The sequence below is a fragment of the Zophobas morio genome, unplaced genomic scaffold (genome assembly GCF_036711695.1).
Source record: "Zophobas morio isolate AGI-343-1 ecotype UQ-CSIRO unplaced genomic scaffold, CSIRO_AGI_Zmor_V1 ptg000022l, whole genome shotgun sequence".
NCBI lineage: Eukaryota > Metazoa > Arthropoda > Insecta > Coleoptera > Tenebrionidae > Zophobas > Zophobas morio.
In genome coordinates, this window is record NW_026972127.1 from 2,447,546 (window position 1) to 2,470,193 (window position 22,648).

The 22,648-nt window shown below is 32.7% G+C and overlaps 2 protein-coding genes across 3 annotated transcripts; both read left to right on the forward strand.

Moving 5' to 3' along the window:
* Positions 1–2,446: 2,446 nt before the first annotated feature.
* Positions 2,447–5,238, forward strand: LOC135133702 (clotting factor C-like). 2 transcript variants are annotated; one of them, XM_064062182.1, is made up of 10 exons: positions 2,447–2,538; positions 2,625–2,688; positions 2,743–2,936; positions 2,984–3,193; positions 3,435–3,593; positions 4,142–4,266; positions 4,315–4,497; positions 4,550–4,712; positions 4,760–4,961; positions 5,024–5,238. In XM_064062182.1, exons 1-10 carry the CDS (start codon positions 2,481–2,483, stop codon positions 5,121–5,123), a joined length of 1,458 nt encoding a protein of 485 aa, XP_063918252.1. In that variant the 5' UTR covers positions 2,447–2,480; the 3' UTR covers positions 5,124–5,238. The 2 variants fall into 2 exon arrangements, with proteins under 2 accessions (XP_063918252.1, XP_063918253.1); XM_064062183.1 differs by having other exon boundaries at positions 4,760–4,974; positions 5,034–5,107.
* On the forward strand, positions 5,167–20,963 carry LOC135133831 (uncharacterized; the record flags this gene model as incomplete). Its single annotated transcript, XM_064062350.1, has 23 exons — positions 5,167–5,374; positions 5,684–5,890; positions 5,939–6,106; positions 6,156–6,277; positions 6,354–6,515; positions 8,976–9,114; positions 9,176–9,362; positions 13,124–13,279; positions 13,334–13,527; positions 13,575–13,784; positions 13,837–13,995; positions 14,051–14,175; positions 14,223–14,405; positions 14,458–14,620; positions 14,668–14,866; positions 14,962–15,027; positions 15,080–15,276; positions 19,567–19,776; positions 19,823–19,978; positions 20,029–20,150; positions 20,229–20,387; positions 20,436–20,592; positions 20,651–20,963. Coding segments are annotated over 23 exons (3,864 nt in total), but the record flags the coding sequence as incomplete, so codon positions are not given.
* Positions 20,964–22,648: the final 1,685 nt, after the last annotated feature.

Genomic DNA, 22,648 nt, shown 5'->3' on the forward strand with positions numbered 1-22,648 from the left:
AATCTTTGTTTTCCAAAATATTTATGCAATCTTTAATCGATTGAGAAGAATCTTCGCTAAACTCTGTAACTACTTCCTCGAATTCTTTGATATATTTGTCATAATAAAATGTGGCCTGTAACCATGTTCCCCACCTCGTTATAATCGGCTCTGGGGGTAATGGTATGTTTGGAAATTTTTCCTTAAAATGTTGCACTCTTAGTGGGGCTTTAACAAAAATCTTTTTACCATTTGCTACTAATTTATTAACAGTAGGAAACTGCAAACGTATTCCTTCAGCCACTCTGTTTACCGTGGGCAATGCAAGTAGAGTGAATTAAATTGGGGTACAATATTTTTAGATTATTCCCTGCTTTCAACATATAACGAGCTGCATCCGAGATCATCAATAAAATTTTATTCGCCGGTACGGCATTTGGCAAAAATGGTGAGGTAAGACTGTCATTTACAAATCTGGCAATCGTATTGCCATTTGTTTTATCTGACATTTTCAAACTTATTACATACACTCGACTAGGGAAATTTTCATTTAAGATTCCAAACATTAAACTTGTCACGTATCTTCCACAACTATCGGTTGTTTCATCGACAGCGAACCATAAATAATCATCTCCAATGCGATTTTTAATTTCGTTGTAAACTTGCTGAGACACTGGACCTACATATTTTTTCGGAGAGTACTTTCAACCGGAATATGTCGATTCCAGTGTTTTTCAAGGAATTCTTGAAGAGGGTCTTTCGCCAATTTTTTTAAAGGTATATTGGACTGGATCATCATTTTACATAAATCGAAATTAAACTGAAACTGCTCATCTTTTGTGGAAGTAGATGCAACAGATTCATGTATGGTCTGCTGTTTAATTTTAGAAACTTCAAACATTTTCTTCCTTTCTACATGAAGAGTCGTTCTGACACGTTGCGTCACGTTATATTTTTTATCACTTTGAATCTAAAACAACGTACATATACAGGATTAACAAAGGAAAATAGATAAAAAAAAATAGTGGGCTTACGGTTTTCACACAAGCTCTGCAGAATATTTTGTTGTTTTCTAATTTTAATTCCGGAAAATCCCTTATCCACTCATCCGGCGTCGATTTTACTTTCGGCATTTTTTTAAAATATTAGTAATATTACCAAAAAGAACTCAACATGTAACAAGGGAGAACCACGTATAAGACTGTACTACGACAGATGCGATAGACTGATGGTTGTGAAATAAATGGTTCATTTACTTAAAAGTTTCCATTAGAAAAATTTTAAGGTAGGTAGTTGGGTACAATAATCCTTTTTTCTAGAAAATCTTCAACGGTCTTGCCGCAAAATACCGAAAAAGAACATCTGGTTAAAAGCTTTAATTTTTCCAAACATATAATAAAATTTTATTACCGAAAGACCGGAACCTATTCACAGAAAGGGTCTTGAATAAGTGTACTTCAATGGTCAAGTCCAGGTAAAATGCATACGATACGATACGGCTAACTAACAAGTATTTGTCATCCAGACAAGGCCGGCATTTGAACAAAATATGCATTAAAACTTATATTCGTCGAAAAAAGCATTAAATAAGCATATAAGTTTTAATATGCATGAAATTGAAAAAAAAGCAAATAAGCATAAAAAATGTGTCAAATGACTCCAAATTGTATCATAGTTACAGATATGAAAAAGTTTTGAAGTGCTTACATTTTTCACAAAAAGCATTAAACCTAGAAATCCGCTCTCTACTCATAATAACATGCCTAACTTCGAGTGTTTATATATTTATATTATGCAGACAGATAGACAGACGGCCAAACGACAGACGGAAATGGGAGACCACTTTTTTCGTAATCTAGGGATCATGAAAACATGAAATTATAACATGTCCTGTACTTAGTAAATACTTCATTTTCCTACTTTGTCCAAAAGTTTAACATGCACTTAATTTTTTAATGTATAGTTGATGATAAACGAAGCAAAGAGGTTTGATAACATTCATGTTTTTTAATTAAATACTTATATTTACTTTATACCTATTAACTACTTAATCAAAACCCGCAACAGTTTCGATCACGAAATCGTGACAGTTTTTAGAAGCTAATCTACATATACACTGTACAAGCACTAAAATTCCCCCTTTATGATATCTTGTAGTAAATATAAAGAAATAAGTGATTGAATCCGACCAAATGTTTCAATTATCAATTTATATTAAAATGTGTTTTAATATTATTTTGATGGCGTGAATTTTTTCGTTTAATATAACACTATGCGTATTCAAATCTAATTTTTGTTCCAATAAACATTTCCCCTTCTAGTCTAGATTTTAGTTAGTCAATCTATACAAAGCAGATATCAAAAATAATATTTATACTAAGAGCGTGACCTTCTTTAGAAGTTATCAGTTCGATTTAGAAATTTGATTGAATTATATCAATATTTATTTTTCTTTATACGTTGAATATGCTTCATAATTGGTGGACGAAGTACCATACAAAATGACGACCTGTAGTCTCCTACAGTTTGTAGCTAAAATTATAACATTACATATTTTAAGTAAGTCTGTGTATGTGTATAGAAATTTTATAACTTATTTCTTATCGCTTTTCTTCTTGTTTTTTATATCAAATTTAACCTTTTAGTAAGTAATTCTACTTGTGGCGCGTATGGTCATAGTAGCTACACTAGACTACCACGCAGCATCAGGTAATATTACGTTATAAAATTGCCTTCATGAGGAATCCAACAATTTTTGATCAGCTGTGTTCTTCCACAACACCCACAATTTGGTAATTGGACCATTTACAACTCCCTTTCCCAGTTGCTCCCTGGGACGTTGGTACCAGAACAAACAGTCTTAGAAACAAGTTGCCAGAAGGGTTTCAAATTAGACGGTGAAGACATCACTGCTTGTATCCGGGGGACATGGAAACCCAAAATTGGACAGTGCTTGCGTAACCACTTCCTATATTTGAAAATTTTTCTTGAAAAGATTTTGCAGGGACCTGCCCCACCATAAACAGCAGCTTGGCAATGAGAGTGACTTGCAGCCGTAACAACCAAACACTAGAATCTTGTGCTAACGTTTTTGATGGCACAGTTGCGTCCTTTCACTGTGCCGACTATTTCGAGTTCCAGACTCCGGACCAAGAAGCGACACAATGGTGCTCGAACGGAAACTGGGTTGGGAGTTTACCCACGTGCGTACCCAGTATGTTTTGAAATGTTATATCGTTGCTACAATTTTTGGTTTGGTTGAATTTACGTAGTTGATAAGAAGATTACTTAACTTTGACTTTGCTTTTTAGTTAGTTAACTTTTGATCTTCACATTTCAGACATTCGGTCTTCCATTCGTTCTCTGTAACTTGGTACACTTCAGGTGTTATTTGTTCTAGCAGACTTTTCTCGACACAAAGAAATGAATTGATACGTTGTTTGCTTTATTTTTAGTTTGCGGCCAGTCATCGCCTACAGCAGATCCTACATTAATTGTTGGTGGAAAGAAAGCAAAAAGAGGTAAATACCCATGGCATGTCGCTTTATATGACGCTCAGAGCAAAACTTTGCTTTGTGGTGGAACCCTATTAAATCAAAGAGTCGTCTTAACAGGTAAAGTGATTTACTAAAAAAGAAAATATATTTTTTTCACTAGCAGCCTGGACGCATGCAAATGTCGACTCATTTAGTGGTAGCAAATTCAACTTTTGCTACCACGGGTTCAAAAAGAAAAATTGAGGTTATGTACGCAATGTTTGATGTGATTATTTCTTAAAAAATGAACAAATGTGTGCTACAAACATTACTTGAGTATACGCATGGTAGTTGGTAGATGGTAGAAGATAAAATGATTAACTCAGCGACAAGTATAAACGGTTTTCTTTGTGTTGAAGATTTAGATCAAGTTTGATTAGAAATCAAAACAAAATCATGTTGCGTCAAAAAATTGAACGTTTATTTTTCAGTTTATTGTCTTATGGTTTCTACTAGTGAAAAAAATAGTATATTAACCACGGTTGCAAAGCCACTTCTAGACCTCGCACTTAGAGCCCTCGACGCTGCGCGTCTCGGGTTCTAATTTGCGCTCGGTCTAGAATGCTTGGCTCTGCAACCTTGGCTAATAATATACTATATTAAACGCTTCAATAAAACATTTGCAGCGGCACACTGCATTACAAACGTTGAAGCTCACCTACAACCAAAAGAGAAATATATAGTAGCAGCTGGAAAATATTTTCGCCAGTATAATCATACTGATGATGCTGACAGCACACAGTTTTCCTCTGTAGGTTGCTAGATGTCCAAAACTGTCACTCCTGTTTTTAATTTTTAGGTAATTGAAATGTTTATTCCGTATCAGTACAGAGGACACGCTCGACATTATGCTGGAGACATTGCCCTTATTGTTACGAGTAAAATATTTAATCTTACTATCAACGTTAGACCCATATGTATTATATGGCAGATGACACGTTATAAAGAGCTATTAGATCCTACTAAAACGATGCGTGCTTATGTAATCATGGTTTGTATCAGAAATCTGATTTAGGGCTTTCAATTTCTTGTAGGTCACCGGATGGGGTTTTACTCGTGAGTTCACAGATCGTCCTGATGTTCTTAACGAATTAGAAGTTCCTCTCATTACTGATCAGAAGTGCATTGAGGAACTACCCGAAGACGACATACAATATGTGACTGACGATAAATTCTGTGCTGGCTTTTTAAATTCTAGTAAATGTTTTTATTTTTTGGAATCGTAACAAACCCTAAAATTATAGGTACTTCTGTGTGCAAAGGCGACAGTGGTGGAGGTTTGGTAATTAAACGCAATAAACGTTACTACATCATTGGAATTGTTAGTCTTTCACCTCGGGGAGCCACAAAACATGGTGGTTGCAATAGTCAGCTCTATACTCTTTACATTAAATTGTCTTTCTACCTTGACGATTTTGTGCTCGAGAAAGAAGCCAAATTTAGGCCGTGAGTTCTAAAACTTTACTGACTGTCAAGATTTTAATTCATTTTTCCTAATACAAACGTAGACGTTTTGACTGTGGAGCCATTTCTGACTGTAACAATATTGTATTCAGTACAGAGTCGCCATCAACAAGAGTGATAGTTACAAATACGTCTGATGGGTAAAATACACTTCCTTTTCAAGGAACAGATTTTACAGTTCTAGGAATTTTGTTTAAATAGTGGCTGCATTTTACCAAACCATCCAGAATTTGGCAAATGGTTTGTTACTGGATCAAAAAGCCTTCAACCTGGAATGTCAGTGGCAAGAGGAACTCGTCTAAACGTACAATGCCACGAGCATTTCAAACTTGATAGTCAACGGGTAATTAATTGTGGAAAGAACAAGTGGTCGCGCAAACTTGGGCGATGTCTGAGTATGTGTTTTTCTATTGTGTTATTATAGTGCAAATTTAATTATTTTTGCCTTGTATTGTGAACTTTTAACGATGTTACGATTTTTAAAATCTGGATAGTAAGTTCAGAAAAATTATGTTATACACACAAGTTTTCGAATCTTTTATATGTGGTACTATCGAGGTGCCTGAATCATCTTAAAGCAAAAGTTATTTGAAATTGGTAAAATTTGCAAATATTTGGAAAAAACGGGAACAAAGGCAGTACCTTTGATAGTAAATGTATATAGTTTTAAATGACTAAAATTAATTACCTGTATTTACTCGCAGAACTTTGTCCATCAATAGTTAGCACACCACGTATGCGAGTCACATGTACCTACAAAGGCAAAGAAAGAGAAAATTGTACTGAAGCTGTGGAAGGCACTCGTGCCAGGTTTCAGTGTGCCAACTTTTACGACGTGCAGTTGAAAAGCAAACGCGTTCACGTCTGCACTAATGGGATGTGGGATCAACCAAATCCTCAGTGTGTACCAGGTTAGCGTTATTGTACAATATTATAGAACTTTACACAATTTGTTACAGTATGCGGGCAAAAGCCAACCACAAATTTAACTATTAACGGGTATTCCAGTGACAATAGAGATGCTCCATGGCACGTATCTATATACCATGAGGACTTGGAAACTGGAATGAAGGATTATATATTCTCTTGCGTTGGATCTCTTTTAAGTGAACGAATTATACTTACAGGTGAGATCGAAACCCTAGTCGGAGATCTTCACAATGCAAACAATTTCAGCTGCACATTGCGTTACTGATGACAAACAAAATTTGAAATCTAAAAAACATTACATCGTAGCTGTTGGAAATGAACACCAGTACTTCAACGTCTCCGCAGACACTAAAGTTCAGTTTTCTCAGGTAAATTTAACCACCTAGCAAAAATAATAAACTGTCTTCATTAATAATTTGTTAGAAAAGCTGTTATTAATTTTAGGTGCACGAAATGTTCATACCTAGAGAATTTAATATTGTAACTACTGCTGGTGACATCGCTATTTTAGTTACGGAGAAAACTTTTGTATTGTCGGAGAGTGTTCTTCCGGTATGCTTAGATACAAGTCAAAATCACAAGCTTACAGAAAACCAAACTGTTGATGTAACTTTGGCCCTTTATCAACCCTAGCAGGACTTTTTGCATGATAAATTTATGTTAGACTTAAATAAAAAATCTTTGGATAACATTTATTACATCCTCAATATTGAAGATAAAATCAGGTACCTTAACACAACTGTGTTAGAATTATTTGACTATCACGCTCCGTTCAAAACCTCGTTCATCTCAAAGCCCTATGCACCTTGGCTCACCCCTTCTATTAAAGAATTGATGAAACAAAGAAATCGAGCATTAAGTTTATATAAGCAAACTAAATCTGCTCAGCACTGGCTATTTTATAAGCAGCTAAGAAATTCTACGGTTGCTGCACTGAAACGGGAAAAAAAAGCGTACTTAGATTATGAAAGTAATACTTCAAACAAAAAAAGACTATGGGTTGCACTAAAAAAGTTAAATATTCAAAAAAAAGTTAAAGGATGTGATCTGTCTACATTCAGTGCTGATGAAATAAATGAATATTTTTTGTCAGTATTCACTCCTCCCCAAAACTGTGTTGAAGCTGCTAATAACATAAAAGGTATCAAATATAAACCAAATAGTAACTTTAAATTTTCATTGGCCACTGAGGAGGAAGTGTTTCAAATCATAAATAGCCTGAAATCTAATGCTATGGGTATTGATGGTATCTCTGCTTACATGATTAAATTATGTTGTCCTAATATAGTTCAGCCAATTACTCACATTATTAATTGCTGTCTGGAGACTGGATACTTTCCAGAATTATGGAAAGTGGCTTTAATTCATCCTATTCCCAAAATCGACGAGGTAAACTCTCCACAACACCTAAGACCAATAAGTATTCTTCCAACATTATCTAAAGTCTTAGAAAAATGTATCTATAATCAAATCTTTAATTTTATAGTAAAAGAAGAGATATTATCTGAAGATCAATCTGGTTTTCGCAAGGGATATAGCACAACAACAGCTCTAGCTTCTGTTATCGATGATTGCCTGATTGAACTTGACAAAAACCACGCAAGTATTGTAACTCTTTTAGATTATTCAAAAGCTTTTGATACTTTGGACCACCAACTCCTCTGCACAAAATTGGAATATTATGGGTTCGATCAAATTTCTGTTTCGTTTTTCAAATCATATTTACAAAATCGACATCAACAAGTTGTAACCGAGTCTGGTAAATCTAAAATTGGCTTAATAACATCAGGCGTACCGCAAGGCTCGGTCTTAGGCCCAATTCTTTTTACTATATATACTTCCCAATTGTTGGAGATACCTTCAGTATCTAAAAAGAGAGCCTTTGCAGATGACACCCAAATGCAGCATCATTTCCTACCTAACGAAGTTGATATAGCATCTAACCATATAAATAATGACTTACAAAATATAGCAAATGTTTCATCTGATATTAACCTCCAACTGAATATAAATAAATGCAAAGTTATTTGCTTCGCTCCCCGAAAATTTAAAAATGTTGTTTTTGACAATATTAATGTTAAATTTGATAACATAAAACTACCAGTTTTACATACTGTAAGAAATTTGGGATTGGTGATTGATGACGATTTTCGTTTTAAGACCCATATTTCTAACATTATTAAAAAATCTTATGTAGCATTGAAACTTCTTTATTCAAATTACCTTTTACTCAATTTTAAATTGAGGAAGAAATTATGTGAGTCTCTTGTCTTGTCATATATAAATTATTGCCTAGTAATATATTACCCATGTCTTGACAGTATTGATAAATACCGTCTTCAAAAAATCCAAAATAATTGTTGTCGTTTCATTTTTGGTTTGAGGAAATTTGATCATGTGTCTCAGAAAATCTGTGAGCTTGGTTGGATGAAAATTGACAAATTGTTTCAGTATCACCTATCTATCTTTGCTTTCAAGTTATTTTCCTCTAACTCTCCGCCCTACTTGCGTTGTAAATTTCATACAAGAAAAAGTATGTTAAACTCAAGTCTCCCATTAAGGAATCTTAAAGAACTGTCAATGCCAAAGCATTATACATCTATCTTTCAGAGATCTTTCACGTACAATATTATCAAAGTTTACAATAAATTTTTATTAGAGTTTAATTCAAGTTCTTCCATCAATTGTTTTAGGAAAAAAATTAAAAAATGCTTGATTAATACTTAGGTTTAAGTTTATTATTGTGGTTCTCTTGCTTGTTGTTAACTTTTTGTTATTATTATTATTATTATTATTTGTATAAATTTAGTTTCTAATTATGGATTATTTAATTTAATTTAATTTAATTTAGATTTAATTAGTTTAAATTGTTTAATTTGATCATTACCTAGCTGACTCCTGTCTAGATATTTAATCCGTTTTTCTGTACAAACTGTTTGGTTAGTTTTATTTTCTTGTAAATCTAAGGTTAAGTGGAATAGCCTATGGCTAGACTTCGCCTATTATTATTTAATAAAGTCCTATTATTATTATTATTATTATTATTAATGTAATCTTTGTTTGTAGATCAGCTGCTTTTGGCAAAATTCTTTGTTAACAGAATCAGCTCATCATGTTTCTCATTCGAAGTGTCAAAGTTGTCTGCATAAAGATTTTCAGTATTCTTTTACACCGCAGCACCAATGTGTGACTATTTTTAACAATGGTATATTGGGATGGAATTTTTAAAATGTTGGAAATACATGACAGTAAAAATTATTTTGTAGGAATCGTTTCCCTTTGCTACTCCGGAATGGGCATTGTGTACAAGCACGACGACAAATATTACGTAACTGGTGTTGCAATTAAACACATGATCTGTGACGGTTTCTCTTCTAAGGCTCTTATGTCTTACGTAGACATTTCGAATTATATGAGTGCTTTTATTTTATCAAAATTATCTATATATGAAACGTAATAAGTATTATTTTCAACAAGTTTGTAGTGAAATAAATACATTTTTATTCTGCAAAGTGGCTTATTTTAGTTTAATGTTTTCCCTCTTATATTTACTTAACAACTATGAAATAATCGCTTTTAAAAGTTCAAAGGTGACTATTCCATTTTAACCTGCTAAAACTAATTGTTTGTATTTACTCACAGAAGATTGTCTAGAATTTAATTTTTTTGTATTAAAATTTCATAGTAAATCGAATTATTTCTTGAATATTCATAATTTCAAAATTGCGTTTTTTGGTTTTTTATCACATCATATTTAAAAAAATATACAAAATTTCGTCTTAGTTTTTTAACTATTACATAACCAACAATGCTGATTCTAACAATGTAACTTTTACTGTACCTACTAGTAAGTATTTTTAAATTTCTATAAAAAAAAATGTCTTTACTATTTACGCAAAAAGTGTATTGAAATTTACAACATGCGACGTTTCGTTTTATTACTGAAGATTTTAAAGTCAATCAACGACAGAGTTTTGTAATCAAGAAGTATTTGACAGCGATCTTTTTAATTTTAGTGTATTAACTAATACTTTGCAGCATAACTATTTCAAAATTTTTAGTAATGAAAAAAACCCGTTTAATTAAAATTTCGAAATGCATTCCATGTACGTAACGAACGATTTTTTAAACAAATTAATGTAAAGACACGAATACAATCACAGTTACACTGCTAGAATCAGTAATGTTATTATCGTTAAAAATCTAAGGCAAAATTTGAAGTGGATTCTAAAATATCAGGCCACAAAAATCAGACAAAGGAAATTTAGAAATATGAAAGTAGAGGCAAAAAAATAGACTAACAACGAAATTTAAAAAAATAAAAACCGCACTTTAACACTAATGGATACACAATAGCAAGAGATTTTCCAAAATCACAATTTCGTTTTTTGGCGATTTTGTCTTGAACATTTACATTTACGAAATTTCATTTTTTTGCATTGTCTTTAAATTAAAAAATAAGCTTTATTTGTTACGCGAAAGAGCAGAATTTCGGTCGAAAAACCTAGGAACACTCCTACTTGCAAACACGGTAGAGATGGAAAGAAGACATTCCAAGGATTAAGAAAAAAAAGACCCATCTAAATAGCTCGTCTAGTTTAAAAGTTACAAATTGTCAAATTCGAGTTTTTTAAATTCTAGCGAAAAAACTGAAAGCATCCCTAAATGCAAACGTAGATGGCCGCATTTGAAGAACTTGTAGAAAAAAAGTGGAGGATTTAAGTAGATTACTACAAAAAATTACCATTTTGGACATGTTTTAAGTTTATTATTGTCGAAATAAGTGCACACATTTTAAGAAACGAAGGTAAAATGTAGGCCCGCCCACCCGCTCTGTCTCAATTGTGATGATTTTTTTATTCGTCGTGAGCCAAGAGGGCGGAGCTTAACTGCAAAATCCTTACTTCTCTATGAAAAATTAAAAATATGTTTTTGAGTATCGTGTTGTCCAAAGAATACTATGTACAATAAGAAAAAATTAAAGCCAAAAATTAGACCCCGCCCCGATCTCAATTCTTAACCGTGATGAATGTTTCTTTCGTTGTCAGATCGAAGGGCGGGGCTTAATTGCAAGATCCATATTTGTCTTCAAGAATTTACCATTTTAACCATCTTTTAAGTTTCTTGTTGTGAGAAGATGGCTATGTACGCCAAGAAACAAAAAACAAAATATAAGCCCCGCCCACCCACCCTATCTCAATTCTGATGATTTTTTTATTTGTCGTGAGCCAAGAGGGCGGAGTTTAACTGCAAAATCCATATTTCCTTACAAAAATTTACCATTTTAAATGTGTTTTAAGTTTCTAAGAAAAAAAATCATTACAATTGCCCACTCTGTTTAAACCGTGGGCAATGCAAGTAGAGTGAATTAAATTGGGGTACAATATTTTTAGATTATTCCCTGCTTTCAACATATAACGAGCTGCATCCGAGATCATCAATAAATTTTATTCGCCGGTACGGCATTTGGCAAAAATAGTGACGTAAGACTGTCATTTTCAAATTTACTACATACCCTCGACTAGGGAAATTTTCATTTAAGATTCCAACAATTAAACTTGCCACGTATCTTCCACAACTATCGGTTGTTTCATCGACAGCGAACCATAAATAATCATCTCCAATGCGATGTTTAATTTCGTTGTAAACTTGCTGAAACACTGGGTCTACATAATTTTTTCGGAGAGTACTTTCAACCGGAATATGTCGATTGCAGTGTTTTTCAAAGAATTCTTGAAGAGGGCCTTTCTCCAATTTTTTTAAAGTTATATTGGACTGGATCATCATTTTACATAAATCGAAATTAAACTGAAACTGCTCATCTTTTGTGGAAGTAGATGCAACACATTCATGTATGGTCTGCTGTTTAATTTTAGAAACTTCAAACATTTTCTTCCTTTCTACATGAAGAGTCGTTCTGTCATGTTGCGTCACGTTATATTTTTTATCACTTTGAATCTAAAACAACGTACATATACAGGATTAACAAAGGAAAATAGATAAAAAAAAATTAGTGGGCTTACGGTTTTCACACAAGCTCTGCAGAATATTTTGTTGTTTTCTAATTTTAATTCTGGAAAATCCCTTATCCACTCATCCGGCGTCGATTTTACTTTCGGCATTCTTTTAAAATATTAGTAATATTACCAAAAAGAACTCAACATGTAACAAGGGAAAACCACGCATAACACTGTACTACGACAGATGCGATAGACTGATGGTTGTGAAATAAACGGTTCATTTACTTAAAAGTTTCTATTAGAAAAATTTTAAGGTAGGTAGTTGGGTACAATAATCCTTTTTTCTAGAAAATCTTCAACGGTCTTGCCGCAAAAAGCCGAAAAAGAACATCTGGTTAAAAGCTTCAATTCATTATCAACGGAAGTAAGGATTTCAAGTCATAAAATCTATGGAGTATTTTTCCAAACCTATAATAAAATTTTATTACCCAAACGACCGGAACCTATTCACAGAAAGGGTCTTGAGTAAGTGTACTTCAATGGTCAAGTCCAGGTAAAATGCATACGATACGATACGGCTAACTAACAAGTATTTGTCATCCCGACAAAGCCGGCATTTGAACAAAATATGCATTAAAACTCATATTCGTCGAAAAAAGCATTGAGTAAGCATATAAGTTTTAATATGCATAAAATTGAAAAAAAAAGCAAATAAGCATAAAAAAAATGTGTCAAATGACTCCAAATTGTATAATAGCTGTGAAAAGTACTGTTGGTTGCATCAAACTTTTTCCAAAATTTTTTATATAAAACTAAAGATAAACTGGTTCTACGTGTAAAAGTGTTAATTCAGTTATAGTAATCCATTATTTCTAATCTCCGTAGAAATATAATATTAATAAATATTTTTGATATTTATGTATCTGTCTAATATTTTAAAGTATGATAGGGCGGAGAGTAAGCTCTATTGTGGTCATAGTACATTGCAAAACTATTTCTCTCGCTATTCCACGCAACTGGACTTTTAAAAATAAATTCGGATCAAGATAGCAAACGAAATATTTATGCTAATAGCATGACCTCCTCTAGAAGTTATCAGTTCGATTTAAAAATGTTATTACCTTATATCAGTATCTATTCTTCGTTCTACGCCGAATAGTTTCATAATTTGTGGACGAAGTACAATACAAAATAACGATGTTGAGTGTCCCACAGTTTCTTGCGTATATTGTTACATTATACATTTTAAGTAAGTATGTACATAGTACACTATTGTCTTCGATATGTATTTTATAATTTTGTTTTCGCTTTTCTACTTGTTTCTCACGTCAAATTGAACCTTTTAGTAAATAGTTTTACTTATGGCGCGTATGATTACACTAACTACATTAGAGTACGACGCAGCAACAGGTAATATTACACTATAAGATAACCTTCGTGATGAATCCACCCTTTTTTGACCAGCTGTACTCTTCCACAACACCCACAATTTGGTCGATGGACCATCTACGGCGCTTCTACCCAACTGTCTCCTGGAAAGTCAGTACCAGAACGAACAATCTTAGAAATACGTTGCAACAAGAATTATATACCAGACGGTGATGATTCCACTACTTGTAAACGTGGGACGTGGACACACCAAATTGCACAGTGTTTACGTAACACTTTCCCATATAAAAAAATTTTTCTTGAAAAACGTTTTCAGAGACGTGCCCCACGATAAGCAACACTTTGGCGATGACGGTAACTTGCAGCCGTAACTTACAAACACTGAAATCTTGTGCCAATGTTTTTGACAACACAATGGCTCGCTTTCATTGTGCCCGCTATTTCGAGTTCCAGACTCCGGAGGATGAGCCGGCTCGACTGTGCTCCAACGGGAGCTGGGTTGGGAGTTTACCCACGTGCGTACCCAGTAAGTTTTGACGTAAATATTGTTACGCATCTTGACTTTGCATCATTTTTAGTATGCGGCCAACCGTCTCCTGTAGTAGATCCTACATTAATTGTTGGAGGAACTGAAGCCGAAAGAGGCAAATATCCATGGCAGATCGCTTTGTATGACGCTAAGAGCAAAATCTTACTTTGTGGTGGAACCCTATTGAATCAAAGGGTCGTCTTAACAGGTAAAGTTATGCATCAAAGACGCAGAACGATTATCATGTCGTGATAACGTTGTAGCGGCACATTGTATAACAGATGGTAAGGCTCAACTAGCACCAAAAGAAAATTATATAGTGGCAGCTGGAAAATATTTTCTGCGGTACGATCATCCCGACGATGTAAAGAGCACACAGTTTTCTTCTGTAGGTTACTACGCGTGCAAAACTGTGACCCCTGTTTTTATTTTTAGGTACTCGAAATGTTTATTCCGGTGAAGTATAGAGGACACGCTCGACAGTATGCTGATGATATTGCGATTATAATCACGACACAAATCTTTGATCTTTCTATCAACGTTCGACCTATATGTGTTATATGGGAGACGTCAAGATATATAGAGCTATTAGATCCTACTAATACAACACGTGCTTATGTAATCGTGGTTTGTATTAGAAATTTGATTTTGGGCTTTCAATTTCTTGTAGGTCAGCGGTTGGGGTTACACTCGTGAGTTCACAGGTCGTCCTGATGTTCTTAAAGAGTTAGAAGTTCCTCTCATTAGTGATCAGCAATGCATTGAGGGACTACCCGAAGACGATACCGAATATGTGACTGGCGATAAGTTCTGTGCTGGTTTTTTAAATTCAAGTACTTATTTTAATGTCTTATAATCACAACTAGTGCTGAAATTTTAGGTACTTCTGTGTGTAAAGGTGACAGTGGTGGAGGTCTAGTAGCCAAACGTGACAAACGCTATTACATTATTGGAATTGTCAGTCTTTCACCGCGAGGAAACACACAAACTGGTGGCTGCAACAGTCAACTATACACTCTTTATACTAATTTTTCCTCCCACATTAACTTTGTACTAGAGAAAGAAGCCAAATTTAGGCCGTGAGTTTCAGAATTTTATTTACTGTCAAGCTTTTTATTCGTTTTTCCAACAACAAATCTAGACATTTTGATTGTCGGGTTATTTCTGATTGTAGCGACATTGGACTGACGACAGATGCGTTGCCTACAACAAGACAAGCAGTCACAAATTTGTCAAACGGGTAAAATATACTTGCAGTTGAGGTATCAAAGTTTTTACAATTTTAATTTAAGTAGTAACTGCATTTTACCAATTCCTCCACAATTTGGTAAATGGCGAATTGTTGGAGCGGAAATACTTAAACCTGGAATGTTTGTAGCAACAAAAACTATTATACACGTACAATGTGACGAGCATTTCAAACTAGAAGGTCCACAGACAATGATCTGCAGAAACGGAAGATGGTCGCAGGAGGCTGGGCGGTGCCTGAGTACGTACTTTTTTGTTTGATTCATTTTTGAAAACTCCAAAAATATTTTTAAAATACTTAGTAGTACTTTCAAATAAAAAATAGTTTAAAATCCTCAGGATATTATAAATTGAGCATTCAAATGTTCAAAATTTTGTGTTTTTCTATTAATTTTTAAAAATAAGAGGAGATTAAATTCCTTTTGTGTTTAGATTTCGTCTTTTTTTTAATTTTTGCAATTATAAATTTCACTCTTTTGTTTTTTGTTACAAAACTGTCAGTAAAAAAACTGTGTTTTGGGCCAGTTTACGGTTCATACAACATTAAATATTATTTCAAAGAATTTTCAATTTATTTTTTCATCTTCTTTATTATTATTTCATTAAATTTTTTTTGTTTTCCTGATATTAATACGATTTGAGTATAAAAAAAATTCTAAATGATTACAGTGTGGCCACTATTTACTCAATAAATTCGGTATTGTATTTTTTAGAAAATTTTCACGCAAATTCAATATTTTTTTATTATTTTGGGAATACGATGGGATGTAATTTGAGATCTCGAAATTTTATTTTTGAAAAAAATAATTAACAAAAAAGCCGTTAAGACTTTAAAGATCTCCTCAATTTATTTATATTGTCATTAATTTCACGAGAGTTTTAATCTTTTATACTCCATGTTAGAATTGTGGAGATTTTTTTTTTAAGTCATTTGAAAAGTAATTAGTTGAAAACACTTCAAAAAAGTGTATCATTCATTTTTGAAAGCTCAAAAGAATATTTTCAAAATATGTGCATATATATCCTCTGGTGTCTATAAAAGTTCCAAGTGACTTAGGTACTTACATAGTGTGGCAACTAATTCAAAAGTTTGTCTTCTTTTTATTTTTTAAAAAATAGAGGATCAAATTCCCTTCGTGTTGATGCTTCGTTTTTCTTGTAAAATTTTTTACTTTATAAATCTCAGAGTTTTGTTTCTTCAAAAAAAAAAGAAACTTGCCAAGTTATTTATTAATGCATTCATTATTTTCAAAATATTAGAATTTTCGAATGAAAAATATATAGTTAGGTCATAATCCCCAGAATTTTATAAATTAAACACTGAAATATTGAAAATTTTTGAAAATTTGTTTTTTTTATCTTTAAAAATAACAGAAGATTCTGAATATAAAGAGTGACTTTTTACTACGACTTTTTAACTGCTAAAAGGATCTATCCAAATCCGAAAAATTGGTTGAAAGTTATTTCGACAAAACTTCCCTAGCGCCTAAAGTATAGTCGAACAAATACAACTTTGAAAAATTTTTCTTTTTTCATCGTATTTTTTTGACTTTATAGTCAGTTTTTCCATATATATATTTATTTTTGAAAACGTCATTAACATCTTAGCTAGGGCACATATATCAATTTAGTATTAATAGACTCCTTTTAGTTTTGACACCCGTGGAATCCTCGAAATCTTTGAAATTTAGGGAAGACTTTGATCTTTCACAGTATTTGGAATATTTTCACAAATTCAATAAAATGTTTACAATTCAACATTTTCCTCAGTTTTCGCACTTTCTAGATATTTCCAGGTTTTCTAAAGTCAATAGACCCCGGGAATCTTTAAATTTTTGAAATGTTTGGAATCTCTGGAATCTTTAGTATCTCTGAGATGTATAAGATAATAATTAGAGTGTTCAAGACCCCTAATACTTGTAGGATTTATAAAAATTAAGGGAAGATTTTTACGATTTTTAGGTTTTTTGTTTTGTTTAGAGTCTTTGGAATTTTTAAAATTTTTGTCATGTTAAAAGTTCATGCGTTTTTTACAAATTATAGAATCTTTGAAATATTTGTAACAGAATTTATATAGAGTATTTAGAATCTTAGAGTTTTCAGAGTCCTTAGAGTTTTAACAATTTTTGGAAATCGGTATACTTCAGAATTACTAGAAATTTTATAAAGTTTATAATTTTTATAATTTCTAGGAACATTAATACTTCCAAGATCTTTACGATTTTTAAGATTTTGTTGGATGTTTCTTCTATTTAGGACCTAAAACTTTAGTTTATTTAGCATCTTTGTTGACTTTACAATTCGGAAATTCTAGTGTATGAAAACTTCAAGATTTTTAGAATGTGTCGAGTCTTTAGAAATTTTAAAAGGTTTGAAACCTTTCAAATATTTCAAACATTTGGAAAATTTGGAATTTTTTGAATACCTATAATTTTAAGATTTTGTAAACTTTTGAAATTTTGAGATTTAATATTTTTTGTTTTCTTTTAATTTTTGGGAATCTTCGTATTTGCAAAATTTTCAAAATTTCTAGCATGTTGAGGCTTTCCACATTTTTTTCATTTTCCAAAGTACACAAAATGATATGAATTTCCACATTTTCCAAAATTTCTAAAATTATCAGGTTCCAGTTATACCAGAATTTGAAAATTCAATCTTTTCCAGTATTTTCAAGATTTCTAGGTCTACCACATTTTCCCCACTCTTTCTAAACTTTTTAAGATTTTCTAAAATTATAGATCTCAAGAGTCTTTGGAATTTTTGGCATCTCTGGAATCTCTACATTCTCCAAGATTTATGAGATGATAATTAGGGTGTTCAAGGTCTTCAGTGCTTTTAGGATTTATAAAAATTAAAGAAAGCATTTTTCTGATCTTTACGATTTTTAGGTCTTCAGATTTTTGTTTTCTTTAAAGTCTTTGGAATTTTTAAAATCTTTGGCATTTTAAGAGTTCATGGGATTTTTACAAGTTTTAGAATCTTTGGCTTTGGGAATTTCTCTAGAACCTTTAGAATCTTTCAAGTATTCGAAACATAATTTTAGCTTTTGACTCCTTAGGGTCCTTAGAGTCTTTAGACCCCCAGAGCCCTTAAAATTTCTAGTTTTTAGACTCTTTAGAGTCTTTCCAATCTATGGAAATTTTGAACACTGAGAATTACTAGGAGTTTTATGAAACCTAAAATTTCTGCCTGGGATCATTAGTACCCCCGAGTTTTTAAACATTTTTAAGATTTTGTTGGATCTTTTTTATATTTAGAACATTAGAACTTTAGTTTCTTTAGAATCTTAAGTGTTCGCAATTTCTAGGGTATGTAATCCGTGAAAGCTTTTATACTTTCTGAATCTTTCAAACCACTGGAAATTGTGGAATTTTTAGAATCTCTAGAATTTAGAACCAATAGAATTTCTATAACCTTTAGAGTTTTTAGATTTTCATTATTTCTAGATACTTCAGTATTTCTAGAATTTTAAATATTTTTAGATCTTTAGTATTTTTATCATCTTTCCAATTTTTAAATATTTGGAATTTGTGGAATCTTCGGGATTTTTGAAATCCCTGAAATCCTTTTAGAATTGTTAAATTGCCGTCTTCTCTAGCGTTTTTTAATTTTTTGAAATTCCTGAAATTCTTATGGTTCTTTCTTAGAGTTTTTGGCATCTTTGACAGCCTTAAAACCTTTGAAAGGGTTAGAATATTTGGGACTTTCACAACATTTGGAATTTTTCCACAAATTCGGTCAGAATTTTAGAATTTCTGTAATTTCTAGAATTAACATTGTGCATATTTTTAGATGACGACATCGATTTTTGTCAGACAAATTTTGGTTAGAGTTTTACCATCTACACAATATTCCTTAAAAAATTTGGATAGGATCATCAATTTGTTCGGAGGGGTATACGAATAAATTTTGCTTCACGATTTACCATGATTACGATAACGTTAAGATATTTACAAGATTTCAGAGCAATCGGTTTTACAGTTTCAAAGTTATACTGCACAATATTGTTATTTAGTTTTGAATTTTTTACAAAAATTCTGGATGTCTAGGGTAAAAATTCGAGAACGATTCACACATCATAAGTGCAGGCGTATCTTATTTTGTAAAATAAAAAAAAAAAATTATTATAAATTTTGGAAATGACGTCATTTTGTCGGTCGTGGGGATCATTAGCCAAATTTTGGTTAGTGTTTAACCGTCTACATGATATTCCTAATATACATACAAAAAATGACAACAATCGGTCCAGTAGGTGCGGAGATTACTTGTCTAATAAAAATGGATACAGACACTAGACAGACAGACAGATAGAAACTTTACTAACTTTAACTTTAACAAGCCTCTGTAGATCCAGATTTAAAATTTTTGAAAGGAGTCTTGGTTCACATTTGCGCTTGTATCGATGTTAAGATTTTTAAAAAGTTGAGTAGTCAGTTCTAAAATAATATTATGTCATAAATACAAGTTTCAAATCTTTGAGACATGTTACCATTTTAAATTGCTAAAATTAACTATCTGTATTTACTCGCAGAAGTTTGCCCACCAATAATTAGCACACCAATTATGCGAGTCACATGTACCTACAACGGCAAAGAAAGAGAAAATTGTACTGAAGCTGTGGATGGCACCAGCGCCAAGATTCAGTGTGCCGACTTTTACGAAGACTTGCAGTTGGAAAATGAACCCGATCACATCTGCTTTGATGGGACGTGGAGTCGGCCTCATCCTCAGTGTGTGCCAGGTTAGCATATATTGTACAATATCATAGAACTTACAATTTGTTACAGCATGCGGGCTATGGCCAACCAGAAATTTCGCTCAGTCTTCCGATAGCAACAAATATTACCCCTGGCATGTGTTTATCTATGCCTATAACAAAGAACAACGTAACAATCAACTTATTTGTAGTGGATCTCTAATAAGCGAAACAATGATACTTTCAGGCAAGACTCGAATTCCTGGTGGAAAACTTTCATGACTTGAAAAATTGTAGCTCTAATTTGTTTCCGTGATCCCAAAAGTGACTTCCACTTCCAGAAAAATTACACCGTAGCTGCTGGAAAAAGTTACAAAGTGTTCAACGACGTCAGAGACACTGAGGCCCAGTTTTCTGAAGTAAATTTAACCTTGCTGAGATTAATATATCGTGGTTTTATTATAATTAAATATTGAGGATGTAGTTTTTAATTTCAGGTGATTAAAATGTATCTATTTAGGAACTTTAGTCCCCTTGGACTTGGTGGTGCCGCTTTTTTGGTAATAGAAAAGCCGTTTGTGCTGTCGCGGAATGTTCTGCCGATATGTTTCGACGAGTACCAAGATCACAACCCAATAGAGAATCAAACTCTTTATGTAAGTACTTCAATTTGTCAGCTATGGAAGAACTAAACGACTTTGTAGATCAGCAGTTGGAATTTTCAGAATCGCAATTCTATCGATACTTCGAACGAACAACCAACCCGTTTTCTTTCTCATTCTACGTGCCGAAGTTGCACCAAAATACTTTTTCATCCGTTTTTAACAAAACACAGGTCTTGCGTGTCGTGTTCAAACAGTGGTAATTAAAGAAGGAATTTTTAAGGTGTTAGCAATGCAGGAACAAAATTGTTTTGCAGGTGACAAGTGCCGTTACGAAATTGGTAGCAGTTTTGCGTACAAGTACAAAAACAGGTACTATGTTTCTGGTGTTGCTGATAGTTTGGCTGGAAAACACCTTACAGGAATACACAAGTGTAGAACGGAGTTTATCACGTTTTACTTTGATGTTTCGAATTATATGAGAAATTTAACAAAGTTTCCCAAAAGTAAATCATACTATGGAGGAAACTAACAATGAAATAAATACATTTCCTTATCAGAAAGTGATTTCATCGTCCTTAGATAATCCTATTTCGTACTCCAAGAACACTCAAAATCATTAATCAAAAACTCCTGTATCTTATATCATTTTGTTATTTTTATAAACATTTAAAAAGTTGAGATTTATTTCCACAGAACTTCCCTCGCTTCTGAAGTAGTACAAATCCAACAAATTCCGTTTCTTTAAAAAATTATAAAATTTAATTTTGCTATGTTTATTTTGTGATAACCTCTATAAAATAACAACCACCCCAGCCCCAAACAAACTGGAAAAAATGGCCTCTCAGCAATAATCGCATGCTTAACTTCGTGTGTTTATGTTTATATTATACAAACAGATAGACAAACGAACCGACGGGAGACCACTTTTTCGTAATCTACGTAGTGACTGGAACAATTATTCATTATTCGATTCGTAGAGAAAAACAAAACAATATTTTTGAGTATTTGGGTTAAAAGTAATTGCATGCAGTCATTGTAAAAGTGACTGAATTACTCAAAAAAATAATAATTTGTTACAATTACTTCTTGACAACTTGTGGGGATAATGAATTACTTGTAATTGAATTATTTCCAACCACTGAATCTAGGGGTCAACGTAAAACTGGCAAGCTGATATAGGGACTCGATTACTACACTTTCTTAGCTTAATCTAATAAAATACAATTTGAGTGTAAAATTTTAACAACAACTATAAAATGGAGCCCTCAACACGTCCTGTCAGAGTGGGTGAAAGACTTTTATATTCCACATTTGGGACGTCCTGTACTTAGTAATAAGGGTTTATTTTCCTATTTTGTCCAAAAGTTCAACATGCACTTCATTCTTTAATGTATAGTTTATGACAAACGGAGCAAAGAGGTTTGATAACATTCATGTTTTCTAAGTATATATACTTTATCTAATAACTAGTTAATCAAAATCGGAAATGAGGAAATCGTGACAGTTTTTAGAAACTAATCATTTTAGGTATCTCGTAGTAAAAACAAAATAAATAAATGAGCTTACATTTCATTTATCAATTTATAATAAAATGCGTTTTATTATTATTTTGATAGCGCGAACTGTTTCGTTTATGCGTATTCAAACCTAATTTTTGTTACAATAAACATTTCCCCTTCTAGTAAAGATTTTCATCGTACCGGAACACCACCACTTGCTCCCCCACAACTTGTCACACAATATCTACATAGTAACGCATTACTTCTAATCTCCGTAGAAAGATCAATGTAATAAATATTTTGATATTCTACGCATTTGCTTTCAAATGTGGAGATTTAAAAATAAATTCGGACCAAGAAGATAGCAAAAATAATATTCATACTAAGAGCGTGACCTCCTCTAGAAGTCATCAGTTCGATTTAAAAATTCTATTGTCTTATATCAATATTTATTTTTCCTTATACGTTGAATATGCTTCAAAATTGGTGGACGAACTACCATATAAAATGACGACCTGTAGACTCCTACAGTTTGTAGCGAAATTTATAACATTACATATTTTAAGTAAGTATGTGAATGTGTATGGAGATTTTATAATCTGTTTGTTCTCGCTTTTCTTCTTTATTTCATGTCAAATTTGACCTTTTAGTGAGTCATTCTTCTTGGGGCGCGTATGATCATAGTAACTACACTAGACTACCACGCAGTATCAGGTAATATTACGTTATAAAATTATCTCCATGAGGAATCCAACATTTTTTTGATCAGCTGCGCTCTTCCACAACACCCACAATTCGGTAATTGGACCATCT

Coding starts and splice junctions, on each gene's coding strand:
- LOC135133702 (XM_064062182.1), top strand. CDS start 2,481: ATGACGACCTGTAGTCTCCTACAGTTTGTAGCTAAAATTATAACATTA. Junction 4,267..4,314: donor ACAGCACACAGTTTTCCTCT/GTAGGTTGCTAG, acceptor TTTAATTTTTAG/GTAATTGAAATGTTTATTCC. Junction 4,713..4,759: donor TGCTGGCTTTTTAAATTCTA/GTAAATGTTTTT, acceptor CTAAAATTATAG/GTACTTCTGTGTGCAAAGGC.